Source organism: Staurois parvus, unplaced genomic scaffold, assembly GCF_062004578.1.
Source record: "Staurois parvus isolate SC_StPar_1 unplaced genomic scaffold, SC_StPar_1.0 ptg000890l, whole genome shotgun sequence".
Classification (NCBI taxonomy): Eukaryota; Metazoa; Chordata; class Amphibia; order Anura; family Ranidae; genus Staurois; species Staurois parvus.
In genome coordinates, this window is record NW_028318686.1 from 268,411 (window position 1) to 293,280 (window position 24,870).

Consider the following 24,870-nt stretch of genomic DNA (forward strand, 5'->3'; position numbering starts at 1 on the left):
AGCCCAATGCGGAACTGGTGACATAATGCCGCATCGTTCCATCTGGTATCTCCCATCCAACGCCTGAAATCAGACGCATACTCTTCGGCCGCCCGGCGGCCTTGCCGCAGAGAGTATAGAGTAGCCTCTGCAGAGGCAGCCCGCTGGGGGTCGTCATATAGGACGGCCATGGCCTGAAAGAACTCAGTCACGGAATCGAGATGGGGGTCACGCTTCTCCATCAGGCGGTGAGCCCAATCCTGGGGCTCATCCTGAAGGAGAGAGATTATAAACCCCACCTTGACGGTCTCGACGGAAAACGTGCGGGGCTGCAGGTCAAAAAATAAAGTGCACGCGTTCCGGAAGGCCCGAAAACGGCTTCGGTCTCCACGGAATCGTTCCGGCAGGGGAACGCGGGGTTCGGGAGCTAGGGGTGCCGCAACTGCTTCGGATGCTGGAGCAGCGGGTGATTCCGCTGTTGCGGAACTTGGAGCAGGGGGAGTCTGGGTGGCAAACGACTCCATGCGGTCCTCAAGCCGGGTGCAGCGGCTGTGAAAATTCTGGAAGGCCTGGGTCAGAGTCGCCAGGTGCTGGCATATATCCTCTAGGGAGGCCGGTCCTCTTCCTGGCTCTGTCATGGCCGCAAGGTACTGTTAGAACCCGCCAGGTGGTGCCCCTGGCTGCCCACTTGACAGACCTACCCAAAGCGTGGAGTCTAAGTCCCGGCCTGTGCTTTCACCAGGGCCCCTGATGGTGGGGATGGACTTGAAACAGACCGGGACCAGGTCACGACCTCCGAGCAGGCCCACCAGTGGCAGGGGCAACCTCCGGGGATGTATTGGTACCGGGAGAGCCAGATGTGAGGAGGACGGCAGGACCTAGCAGGATGGATCACTAGCGGGGGTCCCGTGGGGTAGGCGAGGTACAGAATCGGCAGGCGGAGAGTAGTCAGGTCACACGCAGGGTCAGCAGGATAAGTCAGTCCGTAGAGAGGTCAAAACAAGCCGAGGGTCAGGATGGGAGAAGGCAGAGTAGTCAGGTACAATCCGGGTCAACACAGGAGTAGGCAGCGTAGTCAGGGTCAATCAGGGTCAAAAACACAGGTACAGGACTCAGGAACTCAGATAGACCTTGCGGCGATTACTGACAGTGCAGGGCATCTTTAAATATTGCGCCCTGCACTGTCATTGGCCGCTCGGGACGCGCCCCCGGGCTGTCATTGGCCGCCCGAGGCGCGCCCGCGGGTCCCACTGCGCATGCGCGGCATCCTGTCATCCACGGCTCGCCGGGACCTAGTGCCTGTGTCCCGGCGTGAGCCGTGGCCAGTGCGCATGCGCCGGCCGACAGGACGCCGCGATCCCTGACACTCTGGTCATCCCCTGTACTGTGTCCGCAGACTCTGGTCATCCCCTGTACTGTGTCCGCAGTCTCTGGTCATCCCCTGTACTGTGTCCGCAGTCTCTGGTCATCCCCTGTACTGTGTCCGCAGTCTCTGGTCATCCCCTGTACTGTGTCCGCAGTCTCTGGTCATCTCCTGTACTGTGTCCGCAGTCTCTGGTCATCCCCTGTACTGTGTCCGCAGTCTCTGGTCATCTCCTGTACTGTGTCCGCAGTCTCTGGTCATCTCCTGTACTGTGTCCGCAGACTCTGGTCATCCCCTGTACTGTGTCCGCAGACTCTGGTCATCCCCTGTACTGTGTCCGCAGACTCTGGTCATCCCCTGTACTGTGTCCGCAGACTCTGGTCATCCCCTGTACTGTGTCCGCAGACTCTGGTCATCCCCTGTACTGTGTCCGCAGACTCTGGTCATCCCCTGTACTGTGTCCGCAGACTCTGGTCATCCCCTGTACTGTGTCCGCAGACTCTGGTCATCCCCTGTACTGTGTCCGCAGACTCTGGTCATCCCCTGTACTGTGTCCGCAGACTCTGGTCATCCCCTGTACTGTGTCCGCAGACTCTGGTCATCCCCTGTACTGTGTCCGCAGACTCTGGTCATCCCCTGTACTGTGTCCGCAGACTCTGGTCATCCCCTGTACTGTGTCCGCAGACTCTGGTCATCCCCTGTACTGTGTCCGCAGACTCTGGTCATCCCCTGTACTGTGTCCGCAGACTCTGGTCATCCCCTGTACTGTGTCCGCAGACTCTGGTCATCCCCTGTACTGTGTCCGCAGACTCTGGTCATCCCCTGTACTGTGTCCGCAGTCTCTGGTCATTCCCCTGTACTGTGTCCGCAGTCTCTGGTCATCCCCTGTACTGTGTCCGCAGACTCTGGTCATCCCCTGTACTGTGTCAGCAGTCTCTGGTCATCTCCTGTACTATGTCCGCAGTCTCTGGTCATCTCCTGTACTGTGTCCGCAGACTCTGGTCATCCCTTGTACTATGTCCGCAGTCTCTGGTCATCTCCTGTACTATGTCCGCAGTCTCTGGTCATCTCCTGTACTGTGTCCGCAGACTCTGGTCATCCCTTGTACTATGTCCGCAGTCTCTGGTCATCTCCTGTACTGTGTCCGCAGTCTCTGGTCATCCCCTGTACTGTGTCCGCAGTCTCTGGTCATCCCCTGTACTGTGTCCGCAGTCTCTGGTCATCTCCTGTACTGTGTCCGCAGTCTCTGGTCATCTCCTGTACTGTGTCCGCAGTCTCTGGTCATCTCCTGTACTGTGTCCGCAGTCTCTGGTCATCTCCTGTACTGTGTCCGCAGTCTCTGGTCATCCCCTGTACTGTGTCCGCAGTCTCTGGTCATCTCCTGTACTGTGTCCGCAGTCTCTGGTCATCTCCTGTACTGTGTCCGCAGTCTCTGGTCATCTCCTGTACTGTGTCCGCAGTCTCTGGTCATCTCCTGTACTGTGTCCGCAGTCTCTGGTCATCTCCTGTACTGTGTCCGCAGTCTCTGGTCATCTCCTGTAATGTGTAAGCAGTCTCTGGTCATCTCCTGTACTGTGTCCGCAGACTCTGGTCATCTCCTGTACTGTGTCCGCAGACTCTGGTCATCCCCTGTACTATGTCCGCAGTCTCTGGTCATCCCCTGTACTGTGTCCGCAGTCTCTGGTCATCCCCTGTACTGTGTCCGCAGTCTCTGGTCATCCCCTGTACTGTGTCCGCAGTCTCTGGTCATCCCCTGTACTGTGTCCGCAGTCTCTGGTCATCCCCTGTACTGTGTCCGCAGTCTCTGGTCATCCCCTGTACTGTGTCCGCAGTCTCTGGTCATCTCCTGTACTATGTCCGCAGACTCTGGTCATCCCTTGTACTGTGTCCGCAGTCTCTGGTCATCCCCTGTACTGTGTCCGCAGTCTCTGGTCATCCCCTGTACTGTGTCCGCAGTCTCTGGTCATCTCCTGTACTGTGTCCGCAGACTCTGGTCATCCCCTGTACTGTGTCCGCAGTCTCTGGTCATCCCCTGTACTGTGTCCGCAGTCTCTGGTCATCCCCTGTACTGTGTCCGCAGACTCTGGTCATCCCCTGTACTGTGTCCGCAGACTCTGGTCATCCCCTGTACTGTGTCCGCAGACTCTGGTCAATCCCTGTACTGTGTCCGCAGACTCTGGTCATCCCCTGTACTATGTCCGCAGTCTCTGGTCATCCCCTGTACTGTGTCCGCAGACTCTGGTCATCCCCTGTACTGTGTCCGTAGTCTCTGGTCATCCCTTGTACTATGTCCGCAGTCTCTGGTCATCCCCTGTACTATGTCCGCAGACTCTGGTCATCCCTTGTACTATGTCCGCAGTCTCTGGTCATCTCCTGTACTATGTCCGCAGTCTCTGGTCATCTCCTGTACTGTGTCCGCAGTCCCTGGTCATCTCCATTGTTCAGAATTTTTTTTTCCTGTTTTTCGCCTCTAAAACCTAGGTGCGTCTTATGGTCAGGTGCGTCTTATGGAGCAAAAAATACGGTATCAATTTGGGCTATAATGGATTGGTGCTCAGGATCGCTTGACGTCATCAGACAGTGCAAGGAGAAACAAAGCCCAAATCTCGCGACCTCCGAGATCTCGCGAGATTTGGGCTTTCCTTCTCCCTGTGCTGGCAGAGTGATTTAACACCTGTTTAGATTTGTCATCCAAGTCACAAAATGAAAAGTACGCCGTTTTCAATAAACTTTTGCATAAAATAGTTCATTTGCATTTAATGTTAATGGTTCATCAGAATGTCGGGCAAAATGGTCGGCCCTCGCACATGTTCACTTCATCAAATCTGGCACTCTTCCAAAAAAGTTTGGACACCCCTGATCTACAGGTATGATCACCTTCCTACCTGCTACCCTATCCTCCAGTTTTGCCTCTTCTATGCTTGGGCCCCTTGCCTGTATCTACATGAGCTGTGGACGGTGGCCCTGCATGGGTGTTGGCGGCCCTAGGGAACCCCCTGCCGTCGTGGGGTGGTCTTTCCTGATCTTCCACCCCCGGAACCCTGCGAGATGTGATGTAGTGCTGCTGCTATGTTAGTTTTTGACTACTTTATAGTACCTTTCTATTGCCACCTTTGTCTTTGCAGTAAGTACACCTATTCTGGTTATGATTGTCATTGCTTGCCCCTGCATGGGCTGGACAATTGTCTGTTTATTATTTGTCAAAACCAAATAACTACTATTGAAATAAAAAAAGTGTTAGCTGGAGTTTGGCTTTAATTTGTTTGTTTATATAAATCTGTTACTGCATGTAACACTCCCCTCACCCCAGACTGACAAAATTATTGCCCAAGAGTGCGCTCTGTGCTCCTTCATCCAGAGTGGGGGCACTCTAATACAGGAGGCATGTTACAGACCAGATCACAGGTGAAATGAGGAAAAAAAAAAAGAAAAAAGAAAACTAATGCAGCTACAACATCTAATGATTGATAATCTGCAATATATAACATTTTTGGTTTTAGGTTTATTAATGCTTTAGTCACCGGTCACACTGCTGCGATTTAAAGTAACACGATTTGTGTACAATTTCAGGTACGATTTCTGAAGACTTTATTGCTACTTATGAAGATTTTAAAACGACTTCTTGCAATTTTTTCAGTGAGATTTCCATCTTCTATGTATGTGAAAAAGCAAGAACTACTTTAGAAATCGTGCTGCAGCAACTTGCAAATGTTAAGACACTGCCATTCACTAGATGCGATTTCAATTCCCAAATTGCACTGGTATGACCGGGCACTCAAAGTGGAATTCCAGGATCAATCTAAGCTTAAAACTGCTCCCACACCCTTCTAAATCCTATACGATCTACCCTGTAGAAGGAGGATGCTTATACTTACCTGTTCTCACATGATCTGCTCCCAGGGGCAGGGAGCAGGGGAGAGGAGGGACAGCTAACAATGGATGCCCCATAGTAAGCCTATGGATCACATGACTGCCCAGGCATCACAGACATTGTCTCTGCTCTCTTTTCTCCCCTGAAGCCGGATGCTGGGGAAATCACATAACCGGACAAGAGTTCTCTGAGAACAGGTACAATTGTGCTCAAAAGTTTGCATACCCTGCAAGAAATCACAAAAATTAGCTGCATGGTGAAGATACCAGAAAGGAGCCTTTACTGTGGCAATGCCACAAAAAGCCAGGTTACAATTTGCTCGACAAAACCTTGACAGGCCTCAAAGCTTCTGGAACACTATAATCTGGAGTGACACGACCAAAATAGAGCTTTAAAAGGTCACAATCATAAGCGCTACGTTTGAAGAGAGATTAACAAGGCCTATAACAACAAGAATACCATCCCCACTGTGAAGCATGGTGATGGCTCACTGATGTTTTGGGGGGGGGGGGTGTAAGCTCTAAAGGCATGCAGCAGTTTACACACATTATATATATATATATATATATATATATATATATATATATATACACAGTGGGGATCGAAAGTTTGGGCACCCCAGCTAAAAATTTGTATTAATGTGCATAAAGAAGCCAAAGAAAGATGGAAAAATCTCCAAAAGGCATCAAATTACAGATTAGACATTCTTATAATATGTCAACAAAAGTTAGATTTTATTTCCATCATTTACACTTTCAAAATAACAGAAAACAAAAAAATGGCATCTGCAAAAGTTTGGGCACCCTGCAGAATTTATAGCATGCACTGCCCCCTTTGCCAAGCTGAGACCTGCAAGTGTCATGGATTGTTCTCAATCATCGTCTGGGAAGACCAAGTGATGTCAATCTCAAAGGTTTTAAATGCCCAGACTCATCTGACCTTGCCCCAACAATCAGCACCATCCGTTCTTCTAAGCAGTTGTCTAGAAAACTGAAAATAGTTGACGCTCATAAAGCTGGAGAAGGCTATAAGAAGATAGCAAAGCGTTTTCAGATGTCAATATCCTCTGTTCGGAATGTAATTAAGAAATGGCAGTCATCAGGAACAGTGGAAGTTAAAGCAAGATCTGGAAGACCAAGAAAATTATCAGACAGAACAGCTCGCAGGATTGTGAGAAAAACAATTGAAAACCCACGTTTGACTGCACGATCCCGCCAGAAAGATCTGCTAGACACTGGAGTTGTGGTACACTATTCCACTATAAAGAGATACTTGTACAAATATGGTCTTCATGGAAGAGTCATCAGAAGAAAACCTCTTCTACGTCCTCACCACAAAAATCATTGTTTGAACTTTGCAAATGAACATATAGACAAGCCTGATGCATTTTGGAAACAAGTTCTGTGGACCGATGAGGTTAAAATTGAACTTTTTGGCCGGAATGAGCAAAGGTACGTTTGGAGAAGAAGGGGCACAGAATTTAATGAAAAGAACCTCTGTCCAACTGTTAAGTATGGGGTTGGATCAATCATGCTTTGGGGTTGTGTTGCAGCCAGTGGCACAGGGAACATCTCACAAGTAGAAGGAAAAATGGATTCAATAAAATTTCAGCAAATTTTGGATGGTAACTTGATGACATCTGTGAAAAAGCTGAAGTTAAAGAGAGGATGGCTTCTACAAATGGATAATGATCCTAAACACACCTCGAAATCCACGGGGGATTACATCAAGAGGCATAAACTGAAGGTTTTGCCATGGCCTTCACAATCTCCTGACCTCAACATAATTGAAAATCTATGGATAGACCTTAAAAGAGCAGTGCGTGACAGACAGCCCAAAAATCTCAAAGAACTGGAAGACTTTGTAAGGAAGAATGGGCAAAGATACCTCAAATAAGAATTGAAAGACTCTTGGCTGGCTACAAAAAGCGTTTACAAGCTGTGATACACATACATACATACACACACACACACACACACACACACAATCCAAAGTCCCAAACTTACATTCATACATACACATACTAGGGCCAGTTTAGACAGGATCCAATTAACCTACCAGCATATCCTTGGAGTGTGGGAGGAAACCAGAGTACCCAGAGGAAACCCACGCAGGCACAGGGAGAACATGCAAACTCCAGGTAGGTGGTTGGGATTCAAACCAATGACCCTAGTACTGCCAGGCAGGAATGCTAATCATTTAGCCACTGTGCTTCCCATAGCCACTGTGCTGCCCATATTTTTAGCAGTCTTTTTGAGACACATAGCATTTTCTTTTGGTGGTATTTAATCACCACTTGGTTTTTTATTTTTTGATAAACAAACGAAAAAAGATTGAAAATTTCTGAAAAACAAACTTTTGTTTCACTTACAAAATTTTGCAAATAATTAAATCTTTCTTCTTCAATAATGTGCACTGATGAGGCTGCACTGATGGGCACTAATTAGGAGGCACTGATAAGCGCCACTGATCTGCTGCACTAATGGGCCCAGATAAGCTGTGCTGATGGGCAATGATGGGGCAGCACTGATAATCAGGGCACTGTACCTTTCCGGGTCTTCCACACACAGATACAGCATTTGGGGAAAAGACTGACGAGAACTGGCAAGTCTGTTTACATTTGATCAGCTGTGATTGGACACAGCTGATCACACGATAAAGGACTGCTGTAATTGGCCCTTTACCGCAATTTGATCAGCCAAAAGGACACATCGGTCACAGAGCGTGCTCGATGCATGCCCCCGGGGGGCACATGGGAGGCATATTCTGGGAGGACGTCTATAGAAGCCCTCCCAGAACAAGAGAGCCACACTGTAGTGTCTTTTGGCTATAGCGCAGTATTAAAGTGCTTAAAAATAGTACATATTGTATATTACCAATTATCCAAGGGTATGCTAACTTTTGAACAGAACTGTAAGTATAAGCATCTTCCTTCTTCATGGTAGTTAGATTAGGATAGTACTATTTGATTGTCCAGAACCCACATGTGTCAGAAACAGGCTCTAATTTCTGCTACTAATGTGACATTATATCATAAATAAAGAGTGCATTTAAAAACTAAAATCGGACAATATAGGTGACATTTGCATATTTGAGTGCACCCACAATCCTGACATATCCTAATATACAACATGTCTTTTTGGCTGGAATGCCCATGTATTTTGTGAAAAATCTTCTTCAGTATGATTTTTACAGTCATGAAGGAGAATGAAAGCCTGACTGTTGACAAATACAGTGGAAACACTTGCAAAACACTTGCTGTTGAGTGGCGGTAAAAACAGATGGCTGATCTGTGTACCCTCCCTATTAACCCAATATGGCAACCAGAAGTGGTTGTATATATGCAAAAAGCAGCAATGCTTTGCAATAAAAATTATACCACAGGTTGCTTTCGCGGGCAGTCAGAGGGGCCTGTGCTGCAACTTCCCAGCAACTGCATGTAATGCATGTGGTTGCAAAGTTGTACTGCAGCTTTTCAATGGTTAAAACAGATGACATATCGCCTCCAAGTCACTTTTCAAATGCCTCACAAAAGCGTCCCAATGTGGAAAGCTTTTCAGAGGAGATGCAATGACAGATGCAAACGGAAATGAGCCTTAATTGATCTCTGCAGGAATATAAATAAACAGATGTTTAAAATATTTCAAATATTAGAAAGCTTGTAGTTGTGGTAAGGTTCTACACTCTTCTGGCCTTTACCACAAAATCCACCATGTCAACCCTTTCAAAATGTATAATGTGGAAAAATGTAATAATACAACATATAAACACTTACCAATCTTGTGCTTCTAGCCATTGAGCCAGATACTGCCTTATCTCCATGGGAAAGCTATCATCATACAACTGATGGACTTGTTCCAAAAATTTGGAATCGATTTGCTGTAACTCGTACCACTGTGCCATCCTGAATAACAACATGAAATCATAGCAGTTATTTGCAATACTAATTAAGCCTAATTGCAGGAAAAATAGTCACTCAGCTGTTGGCCAAAGACTGATCTTGATATAATTGGGTTTAAACTGATAAGAATATTAATCTTTTCTTGAAAATACAAAACTACTTTACCACTTGACCTGCGGGAGGTTTTACCCCCTTCATGACCAGAACATTTTTTGCTATTCAGCAGTGTGCTACTTTAACTGCGTGGTCATGCAACACTGTACCCAAGGGAAATTTAATTTTTTTTCACACAAATAGAGGTTTCTTTTTGTGGTATTTGATCACCACTGGGTTTTTAATACATAAATGAAAAAATACCGAAAATTTTGGAAAGAAAAATATTTTCTACTTTCTGTTATAGAACATATCCAATAAAAAAAATACAAAAATAAAATTTCTTTTGCAAGCTCCAAGCAGTCTTTCGTGTGTTTTGCACTGAGGAGAGGACTCCGTCTAGCTAGCCAATATGCACTAAAGCCTAGATCAGTGGAGAGCTGTGGTGATGGTTGTCCTTCTCGCCACGCAGGATCCCTGGAGTTTGGTCAGAATGACCATCGAGTTCTTTGTCACCTTTCTTTCTAAAGCCCTTCTGCCCTGATTGCTCAGTTTGGACCAGGTTGGGAACCTTCAGTGCAGCAGAATTTTGTTTTTGTGGCCATCCCCAGATCTATGCCTTGCATCTCTGAGCTCTGCAGGTAGTTCCTTTGACCTCATGGCTATTGCTCTGATACAGTATGCATTGTCAGTTGTGAGGTCTTTTATAGAGAGGGGTGTGCTTTTCCAAATCATGTCCAATCAATTTAATTTATCACAGGTGGATTCCAATAAAGGTGTAGAAACATCTCAGCAATGATCAAGAGAAAAAGGAAGCACCTGAGCTAAATTAAGTGTTGTTGCAAAGGGTCTGAATACTTATGCCTTCAGCTTATGTGATATTTAAATTTTTCTTTTTTCATTAATTGGCAGACATTTCTAAAATTCTGTTTTCACTTTGTTATTATGGGGAACGGAGTGTAGATTAATGAGAACAAAATGAATTTAAACAACTGTAGTTTCAGGCTGCAACATAACAAATTTGAAAAAAGTGAAGGGGGTTTTATACCTTATGAGTGCACTGTATATTGGAATTTACACAGCTATGACTTTATACTGGTAATGGCAGTGATCAGCAACTTATAGTAGGACTGTGATAATGTGGTGGTCAATCTGTCGCTAGTTGACGCTGGCTGGGAGGTAAACGAACTGACTGACACTGACATCAATAGTGACACTAATACAGTGCTAATACTGTACACTGTCACTGTACTAATGACACTGGCTGGGAAAGAGGTTAACATCTAGAGGCAAGAAAGGAGTTAATTGAGTGCCTAACAATGTGTAATGTGTGTAATACAGTATGTGTTGCTTTTACTTTCTATATGACTGTTTTTTCTCCCTGCTTTGCAGGGAGACAAAGCAGCCAGATTGCTGTTCCCTGTACACAGAGTTCTGTGTGTGATTGAACACAGCTGAATAGCTACTTACAGTCAAAATCATTGGCTGAAATCAGCTGCCAAACTCATGCTGTGTCCAATCACAGTACAGGTCAGCAGGGGGCACCCAGAACCCAGAAGTAACGTATATATGACTGTGCCTGCACCTGCCACCCTGTCGCAGTAAATGTACTGAGGCGGGCGGCAAGTGATTAAAGCAGACCTTGCCAAAAAATTGAAGGTATGCTTATCATGTAGCTATGCTTATCTTGTAGCAAGAAAAAGAAGGAAAATGTAAAAAAAAAAAAAACACCTTACACCCCAACTTCCATTGGGTTTGCCTAGACGATGGTGATGTTACTGGTCCTTTCTCACCAGATCCTGGGAAGCTGAGGATCTGAAGTCCCACGAAAATGCACAGTGCTAGAACAACATCTCAGGAGAATAATAAACGTAACTCGGTATCCTAAAAATATATCTGCAAACCCAGTGAAAAAAATCACTAAAGAAAAGACCCACTTTCACCCTTGAAAGTATAAATTATTTGCAAAAAACTTTTAGTGTCCATATAATAAAAATAAAATTAAAAAATCCATAAATCTTTTCTTCAATTGTAAACTTGTCGTGTAAGTCCAATAAGTGCTGTGAACCTCAAAATTAAAAGAAAACTCAATAGTGCATTATCTTCACAAAATAAATTCAAATAACCCAAAAATTAATTATGCCAAACAAAATATATATACATTTCATGCAAACCACAAAATTCGTGACAAATCGTGGAAACACGTGGTAACTCATGAAAACACGTGATAGTGAACCACTTCCCTGTATAATACTTAGTGAACACATCTACTGTGGCTGTATTGCATACCCTTACCCAAATAAATAGTAAGCCAGCCTTTTAAATAAATCCAGAGGAGGGTGCGGATACAGATCTGCTCAAACCTTGTGGGTACCTTCCGATTCCCCAATACTCCTTTTAGTACTCTTGCCTCCTTAGTACTCCAGTACTCTTGTCTCCATATTACTCCAATACAACCATTCATAGAGAGAAAACAGATCCATATAGTGTAGTATGTTAAGGATAAATAACGACACGCTTTATTAAATATGCTTACTTAAAAAGCTAGATAACTAGCGTAAAAATCCCATGACTTCACTGTACAGCAGCTTCCAGGAACTCAAGAATTCACTTCCCACACTACGGGGAAAATATACAATATAAAAAAAATGTATTACGTGTTCGACTTCCTATTTAACGTATCTGCTGGAGTGCCCATGCTGGCTTCAGTATGTAGGAAGAACCACAAAACCCCTGTATAAGAGATTAAGGGAGCATGTGGCTAATATTAAAAAAGGCAAAAAAGACCACTGCTTGTCCAGACATTTTAGAGATTTTCATGATTGTGATCTGAGGCTACTTAAATTTTGTGGTATAGACAAAATTGAACCACATTGGAGAGGTGCAAATAAAGTTCAAGCCATGTCCCAAAATGAAACCCTTTGGATTTTTCAATTAGAGACACTGAAACCAAAGGACCTTAACGTTGATCTGCTTTAAATTGTTTTATTTCTAATTTTTAATATGAGATATCAATATGTATAATATCTTAGAGGATAGGGCTGAGCAATACAGATTTTGTAAAATTTTTTAAAAATATTTTAAATAAATTTTAAACCAAATAATTTTTGCTATTTAAATGTAAATTTAAATATGAAATATAGAAATATATCGAGAACTTTTAATTTAATAGAAGTATTTAATTAATTATTTTTGTTTACTAATTCAGCTTGAAAAGTAGTTTTATATGTAATGATGATTATATGTAGCACTAATTGATAATAAAATATTTTAGCAGATCCCTTTTATTTGTATAGTTAGTAATATATATACTCGTTCATATCTATGTATTCCATACGTCCCCACAGGATTTTGTACAAAGAGATAGCATAATAGAGTGTCTATGTATATTAATATATGTAAACATAGGGTATAAACAGAGTAATTACGGAGGGTAAAAGGTTGTATATGAAGTAATGGCAGAGTTAGAAACATAAGCATGCGGACTGGTAATGTTTCCACAAGTAAAGATGGCGGTGGAGGACTCGCAATTAAAGATCTGGACGGAGATATATTGCGGCCGCCTCTCCAACGGACACACCGCTTATGAGGAAGTCAAGGAAGTGACAAAACACATCAAGGGACGTGACGTTGGACGTTACCCGAGAAACCAGAAGTAGCGGAGCGGCCATTTTAACTGAGGGAGTAGTGTGTGGCGTTCCTGGAAGCTGCTGTACGGTGAAATCATGGGATTTTTTATGCTAGTTATCTAGCTAGTAAGCATATTTAATAAAGCGTGGAGTTATTCATCTTTAACATACTACACTATATGGATCTGGTTTCTCTCTATGAATGGATGTATTGGAGTATTAAGGAGACAAGAGTACTGGAGTACTAAGGAGGCAAGAGTACTAAAAGGAGTATTGGGGGATCAGAAGGTACTCACAAGGTTCCAGCAGATCTGTATCCGCACCCTCCTCTGGATTTATTTAAAAGGCTGGCTTACTATTTATTTGGGTAAGGGTATGCAATACAGCCACAGTAGATGTGTACACTGAGTGTTCACTAAGTATTATACAGAGAATTGGTTTACTATCACGTGTTTTCACGAGTTACCACGTGTTTCCACGATTTGTCACGAATTTTGTGGTTTGCATGAAATGTATATATATTTTGTTTGGCATAATTAATTTTTGGGTTTTTTTAATTTATTTTGTGAAGATAGTGCACTATTGAGTTTTTTTTTTAATTTTGAGGTACACGGCACGTTTACATTTGAAGAAAAGATTTATGGATTTTTAATTTTATTATTATTATATGGACACTAAAAGTTTTTTGCAAATAACTTCTCAGGAGATTGGGACCCTCTGCTTTCTCAAGATCCCAGGGGGAGGCCAATGTTTAATAAGTTTATTGCTTTAGCTTAGAATTTCTATGTAAGTTTCTAGGTAAGTAGACCGTGTATGTTCACACAAAGTCCACTTTAAATAAGGCCCACGGTTTTAAGAACAGTTGAATATGTTTATCAGTTATAAACCATGAAAGTTAAGACAAGTCTAATTTAGGGTTTATGTATGTGCTGAAAACAAGATAGCTATGAACCCTTTTGTAAATCTGCCAGAAGAGGCAACAGTGTGTGTATTTTGAGTGATCTAGAGTTAAAAGTCAGAACAGAGAGCAAGCAAAATGGGGTTGGTTTACTAAAGAAGTAGAGGCTATTTAGTTAAAATGGTTGTAAACCTCTTAAATAAAAAATGCATATCTCTCTATAATGTGTACTTACCTCCATCCAAATCACCGACTGTGGTTTCTGTCTTGCTCTGCCTTTATTTGCTATCTGACAGGTTATGCTCACAGCAGACAACTCTGCGCCCCTCCCCTTCCCCCCAGGACAAAGAAGGTGATTGACAGCCTCATCTGTGCATGTTTCCCTATGAAAGGTGTGTCCATTTCCTCCACTCAGGTTTCAGATTACACTCAACTCCCTGCTCTAGGCTGTACAGTGTGTGACATCAGATCCCGACCCTTGCCTTCTGAAGTTCAAAAATGCTGTGTACAATGTGTGCATCAGGAAGCTGAAGAGGAGAAAGAGCTGCAGATAAACAAATACAACTTATATAGGAAGATTTGTTTCAGCTCTGTGTATAAAGAATTAACCACTTGCTGAAAAACCGTGAATGGATAGCAGCTACTGGCAAAGCGACGTACCGGTACGTCACTCTGCCTGTGCTAACACAGGGAGACGCTATGCACCCATCCCCCCGACCGCTGTGTCCACTGGACACAGCAGAATGTGGATTCCGGTAGTCGGGATCCAGTGATCATGTGATCACTATGCGATCACATGATCACAATGCTAGCAACGTTGTTATGAATCAATCTGATTCATAATAGCTTTGCTTCTGTCACTGGTGAGCTGTGATTGGCCCACAGCTCTCACATGGTACATGGACCAATTACAGCACCCTGTACCATGACTAGCTAGAGCCAATTAAAGATCAATCTATTTTGAACTGTCATGAACTTCATCCATTCATGACAGTTCAAACCAAGCGTTACATTGCAGAGCAATAGTCTTTATTGCTCCTGCTATGCAAAGCGTAAAAAAAAAAATCCCTGCCTACCCCCAGAGTAATACATTATTACTATGGTAACATTGTACTACTCTGATTAAAGCATTTTTTTAAATAGTAAAAAAAAAGTAAAAAAACATGAAAATAAAATATAGCTAAAAAATGTTTTTAAATTATTTTAAGGTTTTTTTTTTTACTACTTGGCAACTTTCTATACGTGCACCCCTCGTTGCTCCATTTTAGACACACACGTTAGATTAGCACATTTAACTAGTGGTGCACCGAAATGAAAATTCTGCTGCCGAAACCGATAATTCAGAATGCATGTGGCCGAAAACCGAACCAAAACCAAAATGTCTGCATATGTGGGAGTGGGGAGGCTCCAATTTTTGTCTCCTTTCATTACTTTCATGTGTGTGTGTATATATATATATATATATATATATATATATATATTTATTTTTTTTATTTATTTATTTATTTTTAACTTATGATTTTATTGCTATCAAACAGGGGACCAACAGTCCCCTATGTGATAGCATATGAGTGACAGGCCATCTTTGTAGGGGGGAGGGGGGCAGTGTGTGCAAGGAGGGGGCAGGAGAGGAACAGTGTATACAGTGAGGTAGCAGTGTATACAGAGAAGCTCCCTCACTGGCTGTCACTATGGCCCTGATTTACTAAGAATTGAGTCTACCAGCAGACGCTGAACATTCAGGCAGACTCAATTCAAACAATCTAGACCTGTCAGTCTTCTGAAAGGCGTCTAGCAAACTCATTGAAAAGCGTCTACTTGTAGACTCTTTCCTGTTAGTAAATGTGGAATCGTGTCTGGCACATTTTTAGGTGCAAATATGTTCGTTAGGTGGCACACAACCGCAGGCTTTGTTGGCGTTTTTCTGTTTGCATATGAGAATACTTATAATTTAAAGTAAAAGTACACCTGTATATATATTTTTTTTTGGTTGCTGTTTCTCCAAAATGATCAGACAACTAATGCATTTCCTAATGAATGTCTTACATTCTATTTTCAAATGTCAAACATTTTCACACTTATATCTCAAATAATTGGGAATGTCTAGTTCTAATTTCCCAATATGATATATCTTCCTTCTCTTTAATCATGTAACTATTCTATGTTAAAGTAATAGTGCAGCGCTATAAATGCATGTTATCAATCATAAACACATGTAAAATCAAAAACGTGCAAATAAGTTCCACACGTGCCATTCATAGGCACTCTCTGAGTTGGTACTCTCACACGAAGGACATTCCATTATTCAGGAATGATTATATGAACTTTTTTAGCACCATTTACCAGTTTACATAATTATTGCACTTATTTGCACTTTTTTTATTTTACATGCGTTTATGATTGATAACATGCATTTATAGCGCTACACTATTACTGTAACATATTTCTATTCTGGGACTGTTGCCAATACCCAGAGTGCTAGCTGCTACCTTCATATCTATACCTAGATTTATATTTATCTTGTGTAATACCATTTTAGTAGTCTATATAATTTTACCAGCGGTCGCTTTATCATTATTTTTATACAATGTAACTATTCTACATTGCAGCTCAAACTCTGTCTCCCTCAGTGGCTTAGTGGTTAGAACTCAAAACTTACAGCACATGGGTCATGGGTTCTAATTCCAGTCATGGCTGCACCTGTGTGCATCTCAGTTTGCATGCTTTCTCTGCACAGGTGTGTTTCTGCCAATACTCCAAAGACATGCTGTTAGGTTAATTGGGCCTGGTATATGTCTGACTTTCTGGTCTTATGCAGGCCATAGATGGGTCAAAAACCAGCCATTTTTTTAAAACGAAAAATCGATCGTTCAATAAAAAAATTGGCCAATTTTCGTCCCGTCTACGGCCGGCATTTTTAATTCTGTCCCTTGCAGAGAGCTCCGCTATTATATTTTACATGAAAAGTCTTGCGGTTGCAACAATGTATCCATTTGTATCCATTTCGGATACAGATGTTTTTATTCGGATACAAATAGATACATTGTTGCAACCGCAAGACTTTTCATGTAAAATATAATAGCGGACTGGAATTCTTCTTTTTCTTCTTCTTGCAGGACACGGCTCATGCGCATATTTTTATTGGTAAAACGATCGATCGATTTGCCCATCATTGCTGGGAAAATCAGGCAATAGTCAAAATCGTCCGCGTCCTGTTCTTCTGACAAGTTTGAAACTTTCAATTTTCCTTCTGTTTATATTTCATTACAACTTTATATTCTCCAAGGCTACGTTCACACTAGCTTTGTCAGCAGGCGTCAGACAGGCGTTTGGGAAGTGTTTTTTAAGCTTCTCAAATGCCTATGAAAATTCTGTACATGGCAGCACACAGTGCTGTTCACACTGAAGCGTTAGCATTGCGTCACGGCGCCTCATGTCGAGTCAGGAGGAGTTGAAGCCTCCCATTCAAGTCTATGGTGCCGCTCCGCAAATGCCTGGCAGACGTTTGCGGTGTGGTTGAGAGGCATTTTCGTAGCGTTAATACCATTTAACTTCATTATAGGTATTTGTGGTGCAGTTTTAACGCTTGTTGCTTATCACATGCCTCAAAACCGCACATAGGGCGTTTTGGGAGCACTTGAGGAGCATTAAAAACGCTTCCCAAACACCTGTCAAACGCTATAGGGGCATTTGGCAAGTGTTAGAAATAAAGTCAAGTGTGAACGAGCGCTTAAACCTCTCTCCTTATACAACTTGACCCCCTCCCCCACCATCACCTGTTCCATCTGCCAATCTATGTATCCCCGCCCCACTGTTTTTATTTAACTATTTATTTACTGATCAAGTTAATGTGTCTCATTTCCTATCACCTCCAGCTCAGATCTCACATTATTATAGGATTCCTGATTGTATCTCACCACTAGTATGATTGAATTCACAATTCCTGGTCAGTCCCGTTCCCTGACCTATAATAACCTTTAGGGCCAGTTCACACTACATGTATTTCAGTTGCTTTTTTTTGCATCCAAAATGCACAGAAAGAAGGTTATATAGTTGTCAATGTCATAGTTCACATCAGCGCTTGCAGTTCCAGTGCGTTGCAGGTGCTGTCAAAAAAGGCAAACAGGCTGCATTGTTTATGCATAGAACTGTACTGGAACGCGGTAAAACGCCCTGGAACGCACTAAAACGCACATGTCCCTAATTAAATTTAAGAAAAAGAGAGGAGGAAAAAATGCACTGGAACACATGAAAAACGCATCCAAAATGCACTGGAACACGCTAAACATGCATCAAAAAAGTGCATGCAAAAACATCTGGAACACATCTAGACTGTGTTTCTATATTGTGAACTGACCCTTAGGACTTGTTCACTCCATTTGTGGTGCAGAAACTCATGCAAGAGCATGTTTTTTTCCAGCACAGCAAAGAAATGCAATGCCCTCTGCAGATGTGCGCAGGTACCATGATGAAAACTTAATTGCACCTCCACATGTCTAGTAAACACAGAGGCATTCACAGCCACCAAAACGCATGGCACCACACTACTGTGCAGTTAGGTGCAACACACTTTTAAAATAATATGCCTGCAGTATTTTTGCATGTTCCCACACGTTAGGCAGCCCATTGAAATTAATGAGCTGAGGGGAAAAAAAAGTAAAAAATTCCCCATTCACACAAGTCCTCTGGCCTGTACAGCATGAATGAGGGGGTTGTTCATGTGGCTGGAGACACCTGTTACACTATGGGGACACAGCAGCTGTATGAACACAGGTTGTCATCTGACAGGTGTGAAGGCGTGGGGAAGTGGCCCTGAATGCTCACTGTCTGTGTTCAGGGCTGTACACCTGCACCCATATGCTTGTCAAATTATGACCTGCAGCAATTCCATAGTGTAACATAGGTTACCTGCAAACGGCGATAGCCACAAAAACAAACCACTGTTTCCCACTCAGGCCACAGCACCCATGAGCCCCAAGACCTCAATTACACCTCAATTACACACACAGCTTTATTTATGAACTCAGTACAGTTTTAGCATTTAGATTTCACAGGAATTTGGTTGGGATTATGTCCATTAATAATGTTTTTGGTGTATTTTTACCATAAATATAATTTGGATATTTTCTCTGGCGGTGGGGGGCTGTCAGGTATGCTGTACGGGGCCCCGTGATATCTAACAGTGGCCCTGGGTGTATGCTTGTGTCTGTGCCACCTGTATAGTTAGGAAGAACCTTGAACCTCTGCTATGTACCTCAATGGATCTAGGAATTGGACATGTTTTCAACTGAAAATACAACAATTATTAGTAATGTTTCCCCGGCAAATGAGGATCAGCTCCTCGGTGGAGAACAGCGATCTCGCCATGTCCAGATGTGGTCTTGAATTCCACAAAAGAACAATTCACAAAACTAAAAAATAGACCACTAAACCCTCCTACTACACTCCCATCCACTAACACTCCCCACTACCACTTCCGGGTGTGTGCAAACATCCTTCCGCAAACATCATGATGTATTTCCGGTATGACAGCTGCTCTAGCGCCTCCTCCAACAGCCATCTTGGCGTTGATTTGTGCACCATAGCAATTTTACATGCGGCTCCATTGTGTATATAACATTCGCAAATATATGTTTGCAGTTCTATTGCGGATTTGGCATTGGTGAATGTATGCTTGCAGCTATACTGTGCATATGACATTGGCAAATATATATTTGCTGGTAAAGGCCCAAAGTCAACATAAATTGGGGGCCCAATTTATTACTGTTAAGAGGATTGTAGAAAAATAGCTAGATGGACAAGGAAGATTTGGGCATATTATATAGCTAGCAAAAATAAGTGTTAGGGGTGCTAGAAGATTTATTTCAGGTACTTATATAGTGCTGTCAATTTATGCAGTGCTTTACATATATATGTTGTAAATTCACATCAGTCCCTAACCCTCAAGGGGCGTACAATCTAAAGGTCCCTAACTTACATTCATATATATACTTGGGCCAATTTTGACAGGATCCAATTAACCTACCAGCATGTCTTTAGAGTGTGGGAGGAAAGCAGAGTACCCGGAGGAAAACCACACAGGCACAGGGAGAACTAATGTGCCTGTACCAGGCAAAAATCAGCCACAACTGCATCTCTTTATATAAGGTAGGCCACACCCACCACTGTCATTCATTTGGTCAGAGAAAGTGTTTGCACCTGATGAATCCTCTTCCCACCTGCATTAACCCTTGGTATACAGGCCCCACAAATCAGAGTCAGAAAGAAAGCCACAGTGAAGTGTACCTGTGCAGCATCCCTGTGCAGCTAACAGGGATGTAAAAGGGAACCCTATTTGCAATATTTCTTGGCCCTATGGGCACAATTCACTCCAGATTATCGCATGAGTTAAGGCAGTCACATGACCACATCTCACATGCAATACTGAAAATGTCAATTCACTTTTGCTAGTATGCGGCATTTCCCATAAATCGGAAAACACTCAGGAAATCAAGCATAAAAAGGCCTTACACCCCAGTCACATCAAAGCCGATTTAGAAATTGTGCGACGTACAGTGAAGATGCCGATTTCCTTGTGATTTGCAAGACATCTGACACAGATATCTATGCAAATCGCCACAAAAGTCGTACATGTACTACTTTAGAAATCAGTGTCAGAAACGCACCCATGTGACTGCTCTAATAGCAGACAATAGGGTGCGACTTGGCATACGATTTGCAAGTTGCATGTCATGCAAATCACATGCCAAGTCGCACTCAATGTGACCGCTATTAGAGCGTTCATATTGGTGTGGTTCGAACTTGGTTGGAGCCGCAACAATTTCTAAAGTAATGAATACACTACTTTTCATGCGTTTTGCAGAGAGATCTGTGTAAGATGTCTTGCAAATCGCACTTTAAATCAGCATGTCCCCTGACCTTGAAATCATGTGACTTCACTGTAAGTCACATGATGTGACTGTAGTGTAAATAACACCACTTAGAAATCTGCTTTAATGTGACCGGGGTAGCCCCCAATAACATTGTTTGCGATTTGGCATGCAATCGGCATGACAAGCGACTTGCAAATAGTAGACCAAGTTGCACCCTATTGTCCACTGTAGGCTCTGCTCACATCCAATTGGATTGTGAAATCGTGCAACTTCACTGTAAGTTGGGCAATTGCCACATCGGATTAGATGTGACTATGGTGTTAGCCCCCAGTAACATTGTGTGCAATTTGCCATGCAAATGGAAAGTTGCTGGCCATGCCAATCGCATGACAAGTCGCATCCAGGGTGTGCAATTTCAGGTGTGATTTGTGAATTGACATCGTACCTGATATCGGATATAATGAATGTTAATGTGAGTGTATTAACATACGCGATTTGTTTGTTGAACTTACGATTTCAAAGGTAGTTCTTGTCGAACTTTTGGGCCATTTAATAGCAATTTCACATCTAGACTCCAATAGAAATTACAATGCTAAACACAATTGAAATCACAACTAGTTTGAAAATCTCTAGAAAAGACGGTGAAATTGGCAACTTAAAGCGCAATTTTCAATTGCATATAGTGTGAACGAAGCAGGTAAATCAACAAAGGAAATAAATCTTTGAAGGCATGCGGGACCTGCCTGCTCGGATAAGGGTCTGCTATGCATTTGGGGGAAAAATCTACGCCAGTATTTGTAACAATTTTGATGTGTGGATTCCCCACCCAAGCACTTTCTCTCTCACTCTTCTGTATGTCTCTATCACTCTTCAGTATGTATCTCTCGCTCTTCTCTCTCTCACTCTTCTGTATGTCTCGCTTTATCACTCTTCAGTATGTATCTCTTGCTCACTCTTCTCTCAGCTCTTTGCTTGACAAATCCTTCACAAAAGGGGGTGGAGTGTAAACCAGCATTATCAAATATATTAGTAGTCCAGGCCCTTATCTCATCCCATTGTATGACATTCACAGTAGGTGCAGCTTTGAAGGTGTTTCAACAGACAAGGCCTCATTCTAGGGATCATTTAGACAGAAAGCAAAGATGTTGCCAGAACATCTATTTGAAGGCAGCCACACACGGAGATCATGCTACTTTCTTGCTGTGGTTGGGATTCAAACTGACAACCCTAGAGCTGTGAGGCAGCAGTGCTAACCACTAATCCACAGAGCTGCAATACTAAGCCACCCTGTATTTCTGTGCTGTGAATCAACCCTAAGTCCCTGAGCAAGGTCCGTGTAACTAGCCAGATATTTCCAATGTGACACAAATGTCCTATGTTGCCAATTCCGATGTATGTTGGTTCTATGTATCCCAATACAAAGGATTGCAATACTAATACATGCGTACCTTCGTTTACCAGCGCCTCGGGGAACGTCATATTTGGTGTACAATGCCAAACCATTAAAATTAATTGGTCGGTTTACAAATGTTTGAATAATTTGGTTCACAATACGAAGTGTATGTCGGTGCTGATTTTTCAATGCTAATGGCGTGCCTTTTTTTTGTCCTTCACTATAGTTCACAAGCTTAGCTGTCACTTTCCCCGAAGTTACAGAACAATTTCTTAATTTTAATTAACTAAAAGTCAACCTTGTTACCTTTAAGGAAATAAACTCAAAAAAAACTTTCTCTTTGAGACGGGGGAAGTGACAGCTGAATTTCTGAGCTATAGTGAAGACCAAAAAAGCCAGAACTACATTTAAAAACCAGCACCATAATAAAAAAAAAAAAAACAGCGTGGGGTCCTCCCTCCCATCCATACCAAGCCATTCGGGTCTGGTATGGATATTAAGGGGTAACTCCACGCCGAAATTTTAAAAAAAACAGCGTGGGGTTCCCCCCAAATTTCATACCAGACCCTTATCCGAGCATGAAGCCCGGCAGGTCAGGAAAGGGGGGACGAGCGAGCACCCCCCCGATCCATACCAGGCCACATGCCCTCAACATGGGGGGGTGCTTTGGGGCAGGGGGGCTCCCCCCCCCCAAGCACCTTGTCCCCATGTTGATGGGGACAAGGGCCTCTTTCCACAACTGGTGGTTGTGGGGGTCTGCGGGCGGGGGGCTTATCAGAATCTGGAAGCCCCCTTTAACAAGGGGGCCCCCAGATCCCACCCCACCCCCCCACGTCACCCTGGCTCACTGCATAAGGCTGGTGAGCCTCCGTTGGGAGCCGAACATTTTTTTTTGTTTTGTTTTTTTCGGCTCGCTGACGCCTGACACCGTGATTGACGTTGGATCTACTTCGGGGGACATTGTTTTATTAAAGGACTTGTCAAAGACCGTGTCCTGTGGTTTTTTACACTACACTTTGTTTTTTTGTGAATTAGTAGCGGAACCATGTACTGCATACTCATTCACGTAGGGGGGGCCGGGATCTGGGGGGCTCCCAGATTCTGATAAGCCCCCTGCCCAACATGGGGACAAGGAGCTTTGGGGGGGATCCCCCCTACCCCAAAGCACCCCCCCATGTTGAGGGCATGTGGCCTGGTGTGATTCAGGGGGCGGAGGGGCGCTCGCTCGTCCCCCCCCCCCCGTTTCCTGACCTGCCGGGCTGCATGCTCGGATAAGGGTCTGGTATGGATTTTTGGGGGAACCCCACAGTTTTTTTTTTTATTTCGGCGTGGAGTTACCCCTTAATATACGTACCAGACCCAAAGGGTTTGGTATGGATGGGAGGAGGGACCCCACGCAGTTTTTTGTTTTTTTTTTTTTTATCGCAGACCTTTATTTTTACATTCAGCTGTCATCAGCTGTCAAAATAAATATTATCTAGACCTTCAAAATAAGTAAAATCATTACAGAAATAATTATAAAGAATAAGAAACAAAAATAGAATCAATAGAACTAAGGAAATCAAATTAGAATACATAAAGATATGCCTAGTGCTGTTTGTTAAACACAGTAGACTCGATCGAGTGCCGGCTGTCAGTGGACTCCACACTGAGATTTGCTATTGAACAGGGTCTAAAAAAAAAGCACCCACAGAAGACGTCTAAAATGTGTTCTGCACATGCTCAGTTATATCCGGCCATAGACACTGGAAAAGCGTCTAGTTCTTCACTGTGACAACTTGCTTTAAAAAAACAATTTTTTACACATTTTAAAAATTTTTTGAAATGTCAGATATTGTTTAAAGTGAAGTCCTGATATTTGGCAAAGCAAATTTCAATGTGAACATGTCTCTGCAGTAATTTTTCATGGTGTTAGATGTGCTTCTTAGCAAATCTGCTTTTTGAGTCTGATTCCTGGGCTGTGTCTCGTTAGTAAATTCGATTTGGAGTCTACTTGTTGACGCTTCTCTTTAGTAAATGCCTTTGCAGTCTAAAAGTAGATGGTCGCTATTAAAAAGTAGACGTTAGCCCACAGAAATGTGTCTAGTAGGCACAATAGTAAATCAGGGTCTATATGTCAGTGCTGGTTTTTAAATGTAATTGCCGGCTTTTTTTTTTTTTTTTCACCATAGCTCAGAGAATGAATGAAACTTTCTTCTTTTAGCGCAGGAAAGAAACTAAAAATAAACTTTGTTTCTTTTAGCTCGGGAAAGTGACAGCTGATTTCTTCAGCTGTAGTGAAGAAAAAAAAAAACGCTAAATGTTTCCTATTGGCAAAATGCCGCTAAAGCTATTTTTGGCAGATGTTGAGGTGGCAGAAATTTCTGTGCATCCCTACATTTAACCCATTGATCGCCCCTATTAACCCTTTGATCCCCACGTCACCCAGCCAGTGAACATGTGAACATTAGTACAGTGTCAGTACGTAGACTTTTTCACTGATCACTGTGTTACTGCCACTAGCGACATCAGATAGCAACAGGGTCTGTAAACGCCCCTCCCAGCCAGTGTAAACCAGCGTTACATTGCCTGCACACTATCGCACTCACACTTTAGGTCACTGATCATACCATTACAAGTATAGTGTTTGTATCAGATCAATATATTGATCACAAACAGAACTAGATTAGTGCCTCCTTTGTATAGTGTCTCTAAAAACGCAGTGTTAGCAGAATCAGCCCCACTCATTGCCAGCACTAGCATTTAGCCCCTCTGCTGTTTTTCACTGAATATTTGTATCAATTGATTGTGGGCCACAGTAATTTATATGCATAACAATACATTGCTGCCATTTAAATTTAGCTCTTGCCAGGCAAGCCGCATGGAAACCTA

General features: G+C 43.0%; 1 protein-coding gene across 3 annotated transcripts in view; it reads right to left on the minus strand.

The window, feature by feature from the left end:
- The window catches only part of STAT1 (signal transducer and activator of transcription 1), a 167,412-nt gene that overhangs the window by 136,908 nt on the left and 5,634 nt on the right, over nucleotides 1-24,870 (minus strand). For all 3 annotated transcript variants that reach the window (XM_089656140.1, XM_089656141.1, XM_089656139.1), the window contains exon 2: nucleotides 8,989-9,117. In XM_089656140.1, coding sequence (XP_089512266.1) covers nucleotides 8,989-9,116 — 128 coding nt within the window. In that variant the 5' untranslated portion in view covers nucleotide 9,117. The remainder of the gene's footprint in view (nucleotides 1-8,988; nucleotides 9,118-24,870) is intronic.